Consider the following 12,694-nt stretch of genomic DNA (forward strand, 5'->3'; position numbering starts at 1 on the left):
GCAAAAACTGAAGGCTCTGGCTCTGAGGTAATTCTTCAAGGAGTACACCTGTCCTGAGGCATCTGAAAGACACTTATCTGAAAGTTTCTGCTCAGCCCATTGTCAGGGACTCTAGGAGTCTACTTCATTAGCCCTGGCTTGCCCACCTGCATTAATTAATGCCTTGGGAATCACATCAACCCTTGGGGCCCTTGAAGAAGTATCCAACGGTTTTTCTGGTTCTTAATAACCCAACAAAAAGATATGCAATCCTCTCATTCCTCTACTTCATACCTAGGGTACTTCACGCAGCTGGAGCACTGTTGGCACTGGAGCGTGTCTCCTTTTTGTTTTATTTATTTAGTTGGGTTTTTTCTTTCTCTCTTTTTTTATGGGGGGTGGGGTGGGGGTGGTGGACAGGGACGTGCTTATTTGTTGTTCTTTTTTATTTTTTTTTTAAACTGATGTCATTTATCCTTGGAAATATGAGCTTAGGTGTAGAACTTTCACGCTTTGCTGCACTTTACCCATTGGACTGTAATTCCACAGGCAAGTAAGGTCACACTTAGCTTCCTAAGTTCCTAAATTATATAAAGGAAAGGTTCACATTTCTTCCTTAAGTGCTGAGATGAATCATAGAATAGTTTGGGTTGGAAGGGACATTTAAAAGTCAATAGTCTAGTCCAATTCTCCTGCAGTGAGCAGGGACATCTTCAACCAGATCAGGTTGCTCCATCCAACCTGACCTTGATTGTTTCCAGGGATGGGGCATCTACCACCACTCTGGACAACCTGTTTCAGTGTTTCACCACTCTCATTGTAAAAAATATCTTCCTTATATCTGGTCTGAATCTACCTTCTTTTAGTTTAAAACGATTACCCCTTGTGCTATTGCTAAAGCCCCTGCTATAACTTTGTCCCCATCATTCTTGTAGGCCCCCTTTAAGGATTAAAAGGCTGCAAAAATGTCTCCCCAGGGCCTTCCCTTCTCCAAGCTGAACAACCCCAACTCTCTCAGCCTTTCTTCATAGGAGAGGTGTTCCATCCCCTTGACCGTTTTTGTGACCCTCCTCTGGACCCTCTCCAACAGGTCCATGTCTTTCTTGCATTGAGTTGAAATGAAGTTGAAATGCTTTTGGAAGAGCTATTCAGCTTGTCTGAAAAGTGTGCAGGGAAAATGTAAAGATCTTTAGAACAGCATTTCTGCTATAATTCTGCTCGAAGACTGGGATATTTCTGGAATGTATACGAAACCAAGCGTATTCTCTTCATATGTCTAAATAAGGAAAATGGAACTATGTTATAGTAATTTTAATTTTCATTCAGGCCCAGTTTGGAACTTTATCAGATTACTTTGAAGCTCTGCGGAAAAAAAGCAATTTGGGTGAAAAGAGCAGCAACTCATTTTTCCCCATTTTAAGTGGAGACTTCTTCACCTATGCAGACAGGGATCATCATTACTGGAGTGGATACTTTACATCACGACCCTTCTATAAACGGCTGGATAGAGTCCTGGAATCCTACTTACGGTAAATACTGCTATCCAGTAAATTCATAACATATGTTTTGGCACACAGGAGAGATGAATGTGTAAGTACTCTAAATCTGTTGGGCAGATGGAAAAGTGATTTTAAAATGCACAATTTAAGTTACTTACAATAAGGATAGCCTAAATGGCCCCCATATTTAATTCATTTTACAAGGATTAGTTGTTGTATCTGGGTTTTTTTAATAAACTCATAGAAATACAATGATTCTTTTACCATCCAAACAAATAAATTGTTCTGAAATACTATTCAAGTGCAAGTCCTGATTCCATAAAAAATAGCAGGTATTATGCTTTTTAACTTCTGTATTGGATTTGGGTAACTGTCAGATTAATCTGTCATTATGGCTATATTGTGAATTCTTATAGAGAGAAATAAAAAGGTGCAAATTTTACAAGGGTTCTTAGAGGCTGTTGAGAACTAGTCAGGAAGACTGTGCTGGGTGATCTCAGATTGTAAGGTACTACTCTGCTGAAGAGTTTGCATCTTTAGAAAAAGTTATTGCTGAATTTTGGTAATGGAGTATTTAAGTTGTTCTCCCTTTCAGCAGCTGTAGATAAGACACATTGTAAACAATTTAACTGTATTTTAAGGCTCCAGAAAGAAGTTTGGGACAGGTGCCTATGATATAAACCTTGGACGTTTCATCCGTTGCCAAAACTTGGAAACACTGTTTCCAAAGATTATTCTTCCAAGGATCCTTAGTCAAAGGGCACTTTCTGTCTTATGGAAGAACCCTTTAAAATAAACCTGTTGTAGTGCTTCTGTATGCTGTGCAGACCTTTTTGTGCTAGAGAAGAACTTTTGTAATGCTGAGAAATTCTTCCTTAAGGATTTCTTACAAATTTTTTTTGTGTTATAATGGCTCCTGCAATAGCGTAGGGAGCAAAAGTGGTGTGGAAAGTAACATTTTGGGAGCATGAAAAGTAGCATTTTGAAGGCAAATACAAGTACCTTGCAGAATAGAAACCTCTGTATCTAGCAGAATTTCTTTTCCTTCTTCCAAGGAATCAATTATTTACTCTGGTAAAATGGAGGCTTTGCAAACTTGGGACACAGCTACTCCAAGATCTGTAGTATGTTTTTCTTGTAATGAAAGCATCTTTTTAAAGCCTTCAGAGTATAAGAGCTGAGGAAATTAAAAAAAAAAAAAAAATAGTGAAGAAGAAATGAAAGCAATAGAAAGACTTAAGAAATGTGTAAAGAGAAGTGAGATCAAGGGCCTGAGAATAGAAAGGTGCTAGGGAAGAGAAAATGTAACGTAACTTTTAAGGCATTGCATTGACCAGCCAGGAGAAAAGTTTCACAAGTGGGAAAGCAGGGAGGAAAGAAGCCAAAGACTGTCAGGAAGGAGAAGAAAAATAAGACCAAAGCTGAGAGGAATGACAAAAAGCAAGGCTAGAATCCCATTGGCAGAAGAAAGTAAAAATAATGAGAAGTTATCAGAACAGTGACTTCTGCAGTGTTTTAATGAGAACTTTGGAATGTTACAAGTGGTATGATTAACTTCTGTACAAAACCAAGAATGTTAGAAGATCACAAAGAGGGCGTTTGTAAGGCTAACAGTAATTGGGAAGTTTGACAACTATTCAGAAATAATTTACAAATAGAGTATCAAGCATCACTAGAAATATGATTTTTTTAGGAAGATTGTATTTTTTACTTGCTGTACAGACATTATAAATACTAGCTAGCTGTTCTCATTAGCTTGTTTATCATAAGTGTCTTTGATTTCCAGTGAAACAGTCTTGTTTAATCCTGCCATTGGAAAAGACAAAATATATAGAAAACAGGACAGATTATTTCCCCATAAAGTAAATTCCCTACTTAATTGTTTTTCATACTTGCCTAAATTCCTTTCTGTTTGTTAAAATGCACCAAAGATTTAATTTTCTTTTACAACTTTACACTGTTAAAAGATTCTTTCATGTAAAAATTTCAGTTACCTTTAACTTCTGAAAAAATTGCTAAACTTAGAGGTAAAGAAAAGCTGGAAGAAAACTAGACCTTCAGTCTTATGAATTAAAACAAAGCACATTTCTAAAAATGTACATGGGAAGTTTTTAATCCTTCATTATGCTCTGTGAATAACATGTAAGAACAAAATGTAGAGATGTGTGCTTGTCAATTTAATATGGCTTTTGGCAGTTTTGCTTTCAGAGACCTGGAGAATCTTCAAGGATGGCATATTAGCTGTGAGAACAACAGAATTAGGGGGGGGTTTATTTTATTTTTTATTTTCTTTAAAGTCAGGAAATATATTATGATCATATTGGTGAACTGGTGAAGTTCCCGCAGACTGGAAAAAGGGGAACATAACCCCCATTTTTAAAAAGGGTAACAAGGAAGACCCGGGGAACTACAGGCCGGTCAGTCTCACCTCAGTGCCAGGCAAGATCATGGAGCAGATCCTCCTAGAAACTATGGTAAGGCACATGGAGAACGAGAAGATGACTGATGACAACCAACATGGCTTCACTAAGGGCAAGTCATGCCTGACAAATCTGGTGACTTTTTATGATGGGGTCACAACATTGGTGGACAAGGCTAAAGCAACCAATGTCATCTACCTGGACTTGTGCAAGGCGTTTGACACCGTCCCACATGACATCCTTGTCTCCAAATTGGAAGCATGCGGGTTTGATGGCTGGACCACTCGGTGGATAAGGAACTGGCTGGATGGCCGCACTCAAAGAGTTGTGGTCAACACCTCAAAGTCCGAGTGGAGGCCGGTGACGAGTGGTGTCCAAACCATTCTATGATTCTATGATTTAATTAATAACACGCTCACACCTTGTGATTAAATTTTCTGTAGTTCTTTTTGAGCTAACTTATATGAATCTACCTAGTGTGCATATTGTGGTGGGTTGACCCTGGCTAGAGGCCAGATGGCCACCAAAGCCCACTCTATCACTCCCCCTCCTCAATTGGGCAGGGGGAGAAAATAAGATGGAACACAAGAGAAAAAAAGAAAACTTGTGGGTTGAGACAAAGGCAGTTTAATAGAAGCAAAGCAAAGCTGCGCGCGCAGAAGCAAAAGAACAAAGTATTTATTCTCCACTTCCCATCAGCAGGTGATGTTTGGCCACTTCCCAGGAAGCAGGGTTTTCATACGCATTGCGGTTCCCGGAGGACAAACGGAAGTAACGAATGCCTTCCCCTCCCACTCCTTTTCCCTTGCTTTTATTTCTGAGCATACGTCATATGGTATGGAATATCCCTTTGGTCCGTTTGGGTCAGCTGTCCTGGCTGTGTCCCCTCCCAAGACCTTCCCCACCTCCAGCCTGCTGGGGGAAATGTTGGAGAGACAGCCTTGGTGCTGTGCTAGCACTGCTCACCAGTAACCAAAATACTGGAGTATTATCAACACCCCTCGAGCCATCAATACAAAACACAGCACTCTGAGGGCTACCGCGGGGAAAATCAACTCCAGCCCAGCCAGACCCAATACACATATATATGTTTTTGTATGCATATGTGGGGGAGTGAACCATGAACAGGAGATAAATATGTATGTGTGTGTATTCTTTACTGAGGATGAATGCTTTTAAGTTCCAACAGTTCCAGGATTAAGAAGTACTTCATTGCTGCCTAATAGCCAGGAACCAGTTGTTCAACCTAAGGACCTGCTACGATGGCTGGCCATTTAAGCAAGAAAATTAATTGTTTGGGTTTTTCCTGTTTTTAAAAAAGTTTTGTGTTTGTACCTTAAAGTCCATTGAAGTTTAAGGATTTCATAATGGAGATTGACATTGTTTCTGATTTGAGACACTATTGACTTCTTAATCTTAAGTGAGAAATGGATGGATTTAAGTAGTCTGAAGGATGATGAAATCAGTGAACAGAAGGTTGTCTGATGTGATCATGGAAAAATGCAAAGAACAACAGCATAGTTAGGGGCAGTTTAGGAACGCATTCTGTGATTTCATTCTTTACAGATGTAATGAGGGAAAAATTATGGTAAGTCTGCAAAAAAGATTGTGGAAGTAATTCAGAAGCAGAACAAGAGCTGCAGTGATACTTCTAACTGTAAATATGGGTCGCATCTTAAGAGTTCACAAGGTCTTGGAAAAATTATTTATTATTTATTTAGGTTACATATAAAGTGGACCTAATGGTAACCTAGTGTAGGCTTTGAGCAATCAGAAAAGCAAATTTTGGTCTATTTGCAGTGTCCCATCAGTTGACAAATTACAACAAAGTGGATAATCTGTGGTAACTGCTTTAGATAATTTGCAGTAGTTTGAAATAGAAGTGAGAAATGTAAGGCTTCCTAAAGCTTTTATGGAAAATGCTTACTTATAAGTTGAAGTATTCTGTAATATATTGTTTCTTGTGATTTCACTTCTGAGTGTCTTTTGTCTTTGACCATTGAACTATTCTAATGTTTAGAATAATATTGAGACTTGAAAGGAAAATTTGACAAGACTGATGTACTGAATGGATCTGTAAAACAGAATTGGTTATTTTTCTGAAAGGCAAAAAGGTTCCTAGTATGCCTCATAGACAAAATGGATTTAAAGTAAAGTTCTAGAAGCAGTATGAACTGAAAATGTTATTTACTGTACAGCTTCATTTTAAGTTTTGGTTCTTTTTTTGTTTTGGTTTTTGTTTTAAGGTTATTACCATGTTTATAAATACTGGATTTCCCTATTTAAAAAAAAAAAAAAACAAACAATGAGGTGTATTGTGGGAAGGGAAATCTAAACTGTATTTTGAGGACTAAACCTTTTTGTGTTCTCTTTTCTTAGCTACAGTTGGCTCAGTGTTTAGTGGCTATGTCAAATTTTTAAGAAAAAGTAAAACACTTTCAGACAGGACTTATCCACAAGATGAATGTGCATCCAATGCCTTTTTAACTACAATATACCCGTTTTCCTTTCAACTTAAGCTGTAACAGAACAAAGTAGAAGGAATGCATAGATGCAGAAATTTGTACTAAGCAACATTAAAATCACAGCCATTAAGCTTCAGTGCGCTAGTAATAAAAAAAAGGAGTTAGAACTTTTTATCACCTTGATTTTGTGCATAGCTTGTCAACAGTTATCTTACCTGTAAGAGCAAAATCTCATCCTATTCATCAAACATTAACAATATGAGAATTAATTGAGCTGTTATTTGTACAGTGTACCTTTCAGTTTAGTTTGACACATGCTACTTGCAGTTTTTACATGATTGTCACCTATGTGATGCATGAAGACAGAGACTGAATGAACTGAATCCAAAGGTATTTTTCATGTTAACAGTTACTGTTAGTGCACAGTCTGAAAACCCAAGTTGAGAATGATTTTAAACTTTGTTGTTGTACGTAGTTTAAATTTGAGCACATGCACTCACTGGTGGCTTGGGTAAATGTAAACGTCAACATATTTTCAAAAAAAAGCTTTGAATTTAGTTTTACATTTGTTTCAAGAACATGTGCTATTTTGCTTTCTCTGATTTTTGTAGCATTAACCTGTATCTTCTTGGTTTATTCAAACACTTGAGAAACCTTTGTTAAGCTCAAATAAAGTTTGAAAGGGGATCTGACACTTTCAGACTTACAAAAACAGAACTGTAACATTTTAGGAAAAGGAGACAGGAAAAAATGTTAACAGATGGTTTCCCAGAATTTCTACAGGCATGTTGGTTAGTCAGATATTAATAATGACTGGCAATTATAAGTTTGTGTTTTTTTGTAAAATAAATCTAGAGTCTCATAAAGCAAGTGAGAAACTAATGGTGGTATTTTAGTGCTAGACTTATGCGTAAGAAATAGGTCAGATAGGCTCTTCATTCTGTTTAGTCTAAGGGGTTCTTGAATCCAGTGTTCTCACCATTCAGGTGAATGTATAGTGAGCAGGTACATGAATTAGGAGAATTTAGTGTGCTTAAAGTAGCAATGGCAGAATTGGTATTATATAGAGTGTGCAGATTAATATATTTCTTTAAGATAATTTTATTTGTTTGTGAATGTGAATTGCATGCCTCCTGTAAGGCAGTCTATCCTTACTATATTATTTTAAGATCAGATCTGTATATCTCACACATTTGTGAAAATGATATATTAATTTGTACTGTCATATTTTTATTTTAAATCTCTATTTTCAGTCACTGAAGCCTTTCAGGAAGCTTACAAGGTGTAAAACTAGTTGCTGATGAAGTGCAGCAGTGATTTTTAACTGTATGAAGGTAGAAACAGGCTAAAACGTACAAGATTAAGGTTGAAAGAACTCATGGAATTAGGCATGAGGAAAGATGTAAAAACTTGAGGTAAAATGTGTGCTGCTTTTTGCTTTTTAAACTTATATAAATATTTGATTTTTCTCTGCAATTTCAGGTCAGCTGAAATCCTCTACTCCTTGGCTTTGGTACAGTCCAGTAAATCTGAGAAGATGAGTGTATTTCCTTCTGTGGATAACTATAAATTGCTGACAGAAGCTAGGAGGAACCTTGGACTCTTTCAGCATCATGATGCTATTACAGGAACAGCTAAAGATTGGGTAGTTGTGGATTATGGCACTAGGTAATTTATTATAAATATATAAACTTAAATCTTAATTTTCCTTTGCTTTTTTAAAACAGAAGTATTTGTTTCAGAGATACAAATTTGCTATAGCTAGCAACATAGTACTGAAAGTGTGGTGGTGCTCTGCAAGAGCAGTCGATTTGAATAGCCGTGCTTGTAACTTACGAAATATTTTTTAATCCTCTGAAGTAAGATTCTGTCCAAACAAAATTTTTTAGGTTTCAAAAGAACCTAGGTTGACACAATACCAAGTGTTCATTAATAACAAGGCTATTATTTTCTTCAGTAACTATTGTATAGAACATTTTATATCTGCCCATGCAAAGCAATGATCAAGAGACATGCTAATTAAAGCATATATTCCTTGGAAAATCCAGGCTCTCTAACCTACCTTTCTTCAATGTGGAAAATCTTTTTCATGTTGCCAATCTTCTACTTAATTTCTCTGTTGTTGTTTGTTGCTGTTATATCTGTTGGGCAGTTGCTTTCTCAGTATTGAAAAATTATTCTGCTAACTGCTTTGTGGAATTTTTTTGAAGAATAGTGTATGAGATATTTATATGTATGTCTGTTTATATATATATATAATTTAATTATGCATTTGTTTAGAAAATTGTTACATATTGTAATGTTAAGCACTAGTAAATTTGATTAATTGAGGGAAATTGATGGTAGAGCATATTGTTTAAATAAGTTATTGTTTTAAATGCCTCTGAAATACTCTTTTTTTTTTAACTACTGCATTCATGACAAGTGTTTTTAAATTCCATAAATTTGTTAACTTTTTATCTATTAAAGCAAAGGTATAATCAAGGTATAAACATGTGCAATGCACTTGATTCTGAGAGAGTAAAATAAAGGGTTTTTTCACTTTACAAATAAAATTAGAGTAATAGAATCTCCTGGTTGGAAAAGACCTCTGATATCATCGAGTTCAGCCTTAGCTATCCACTAACCACCGGTTCCTCCTTTATTTATCCACTACTAAACCATATTTCTGAGCATGCCATCTACCTGTCTTTTAAACACCTCCAGGGATGGTGACTCAACCACCTCCCTAGGTAACTCATTCCAGTGCCTGATAACCCTTTCAGTGAAGACATGTTTCCTGACATCCAATCTGTACCTCCCTTGGTGCAACTTAAGGCCAATGCCTCTTGTTCTATCACTTGTTACCTGGGAAAAAAGACACACACCTGCCTCGCTGCACCCTCCTTTCATGTAGTTGTAGACAGTGATAAGGTCTTCCCTCAGCCTCCTCTTCTCCAGGCTAAACAAATCCAGTTCTCTCAGGCACTCGTCATAAGGCTTGTTCTCCAGGCCCTTCACCAGCTTTGTTGCCCTTCTCTGGACATGCTCCAGTGCCTCAACATCCTTATTGTAATGAGGGGCCCAAAACTGGACACAGTACTCGAGGTGCAGCCTCATCAGTGCCGAGTACAGGGAGAGGATCCCTTCCCTGGTCCTGCTGGCCATACTGCTTCTGATACAAGCCAGGATGCCATTGGCCTTCTTGGCCACCCGGGCACACTGCTGACTCATATTCAGTTGGCTGTCAACCAACACCCCCAGAAAAGCTGCCCTTTTCTGCTGGGCAGCTCTCCAGCCACTCCTTCCCAAGCCTGTAGCGTTGCATGGGGGTTGTTGTGACCCAAGTGCAGGACCCAGCACTTGGCCTTGTTGAACCTCATACAGTTGGTTGCCGCCCATCGATCCAGCCTGTCCAGATCCCTCTGTAGAACCTTCCTACTCTCAAGCAAATCAACACTACCACCCAGCTTGGTGTCAGCTGTGAATTTACTGAGGGTGCAGTCAATCCCTTCATCACATCGCTTCCTACACAGCTCTGTAAGAACTTGTAAACCTTGTGTCAGTTGAAGCAAGGGAAATAATGATAATAATTTAAAATTTTTGTGGTTTTGATTGTTTTTCTAATCCTACTTAAAGGCAATCTTGACTTCGTGACCAGAATTTCAGGCTTATCTCCACAATAGGTACTGGAAATAAAACATATAAACCACAAACCACATTTTGAAAAAGTACTTAGTATTTTAACTGTATACATTTTGTAGCATAGGTGGAGATGTTATCCCATTTTTAGTATGCAAGGTAGGATTATAATGGAATTGCAAATATCTCTGCATTTTGCCGTCTGATCACCCATTGCAACTAGCTGTTCTTAATTTCATGCTACATTGATTAAAATTATTTTTCTGTAACTCATACTTGTGAGTTCTTTATTTTTTAAAAATTTTGATGTTATCACATTGAATGAAACAACTGGAAACTAACTAAGACTTTAAAATTTTTAACAGGCTTTTCCATTCACTAATAAACTTGAAGAAAGTGATAACTGACTCTGCTCATATTCTTATCCTGAAGGATAAAGGTACTTATAGTTATGACACATCAACTCCATTCCTGAAGATGGTGAGCTATCTTTCTTGATTCTTCTCCAAAAATAAAATGTGGACTATGTCTTTTCAATACAGTTTGGGTGGCCTGAGAAAAGTCAGAATGAAATTTGCTCCTAATACCTGCTCAAAAATCTGCTGCTTATTACTGTTCATATTAATTGAAGATACTGGAAAGTAAAAAGTTAAAATTTCAGCAGTTAATGCTGAAAAAAACCCCACACATTTTGTTCTACTTCGTGAATCACATAGTAAAACCAGGTGTTCTGATTTTCTTCTGAACATAAATTTGTTACTTACTAAAGTGACAAGCATATGATAAGTGAATATGTAACAGTATCCAGTCCTGTAATTTTACTTCCCTATTACTATAAGAAATTATTGCTTTATTACTGCAGGTAAAGGAAAGCTTCCATTCTGAACATAAACCTGAGCTGAATTTGCAAGACCAGGTCTAGAAAAGACCTTGTGCTTTTTTCCTTAGCTGAAATTATTTGAAACGGGAAACCACTGACAATTAAGTCAGCAACAGATCTCCACATGTGATTTTGAGACCCATTTTACAGTGAACAGCACCTTGAAGAAACAGACTTGCTAATATTGTTTCTTTTCAAAATCTTAGTTTCTTCACTTGCTGAATGAAAGCTCTCTGCTGTGATATATTGGTACTCTTAGGAAACCTACCTAAGTCCATACACCTGGAATAGAGAGGAAACAAGATGCTTTAGTTTCTTTGTGCGTATAATTAAGATAGTCTTTATTATATGGTTATCTCACACTGATAACATAACTAATATGACATATATTCTGCTGCCTTGATGTGCCTAATGTGTCATACCTTGAATTACTCTTCCAGTCACATATATTTAAAAAGAAAATCATTAAAATAGTTCTTTATACATTTTATGACTTAGATACTTATCTAATATGTATGTTCATGCTGCATATATGTGCCTGTGGGTGTGTGCTATATGGGTGTGTGCCACAAATATGTCATTTTTCTCCCAGTTTCAAAGGCTAACAAAATGATATACACCTTCATAAAGCAAGAATATTTTGAAGTTGTTCATGGAATTCAGTTTTCATTTCTGGTCTGAAATATATTGGAAGATACTGTGATGTTACATTTTACTAAACTTCCATTGTTCCTGTTCTTTATGAGTCTGGATTAATACCATTGGATTGTAGAAGTATGAGTTGCTGTTTAAACTGTACATTGCCTAGGAGCATACTAAGTCTAACCCACTATTGCCACTGTGAAAGCAGAAATTAAAGTTCTTGATTTCAATGAATTTATTATATCTATATAAATCAGGAAAAAAAAGGTTATTAGAGAAGTAGGTTATGATTTATGTGTATGATATATAGTAAGTGAAACATATAATAAACTTAGTATTCCCACAGTACATTGGTTACCACAGCAAAAGGTTTTCAATGTGGGATTTGTGGAATGTTAATGGGAGAACTTCAGGATATTTACAAAAATCCTTTTGCAGACCTTGAGCAAGTAGAAAGTTCAAAGGCCCTTGTTTTGAAATACCATTATGGTATTTTAGTGTCTAATAGAAGCTGACATCAAGAATTGCTTAGAGATGGGCATTCAGAACGAATACCAAGAAAGTTGAGAAAGACCGATGATGAAAACTCTAAGATTGAGAACAGGTCTTGTCTTTGAGGAGTGAAGAAGGAAAAAAACACTTGATCAGAGGAACAGAGCAAGAGACTGTAGCAGCATTCCAGTAGGTAGTAAGTACAAGGAAGGGATAATTGCCCTTCTTGAAACCAGAAAAAGGAAGTTGGAATTGAGACATGATGAAAGGATTCTAGAATGACACTATTTGCACTGTGTTTCTGCTATTCTTAATTATTAACACAAAACCATCGTGGTTTTCTCAGCTGGTAAGTGAAAACTTTGTACACTACGTGTAAGTTTTACAGACACTGCATTAGTAAATGAACAAAAACTTGGAAGAGAATACACTGAAAAATAGAAGAAACTTAGAGATTCCTGAATAATCCAACCAATAGGATGAGATCCAACATATAAAACTATGCAACCATTGCACCATTCCTGTATATTAGTCTTATTTCTTTGAGTGCAGAAATAAAACTTTTAACAAAAGTGGCAATAGTTGGATTTGAAAAACATGATTTTGAGGATGTCTTGGAGTATTCTGAGGAACTGGAAGCTTTGTACTTCAGTTGCAAAGTCTCTAGTCCTCCATGGGCTACAGGTGGTCATCTGC

General features: G+C 36.8%; 1 protein-coding gene across 1 annotated transcript in view; it reads left to right on the forward strand.

Annotated features, from left to right (window-relative positions):
* The window catches only part of LOC104526542 (alpha-mannosidase 2), a gene marked incomplete at both ends in the record, with an annotated part of 23,675 nt that extends 13,211 nt beyond the window's left edge, over positions 1 to 10,464 (forward strand). The window contains 3 exons of the mRNA XM_010170026.1: positions 1,306 to 1,508; positions 7,846 to 8,031; positions 10,350 to 10,464. Of these exons, the coding sequence (XP_010168328.1) occupies positions 1,306 to 1,508; positions 7,846 to 8,031; positions 10,350 to 10,464 (504 nt within the window). The remainder of the gene's footprint in view (positions 1 to 1,305; positions 1,509 to 7,845; positions 8,032 to 10,349) is intronic.
* Between the last annotated feature and the right edge of the window lie 2,230 nt (positions 10,465 to 12,694).

Source organism: Antrostomus carolinensis, unplaced genomic scaffold (assembly GCF_000700745.2).
Source record: "Antrostomus carolinensis isolate BGI_N321 unplaced genomic scaffold, ASM70074v2 scaffold30006, whole genome shotgun sequence".
Taxonomy (NCBI): Eukaryota; Metazoa; Chordata; class Aves; order Caprimulgiformes; family Caprimulgidae; genus Antrostomus; species Antrostomus carolinensis.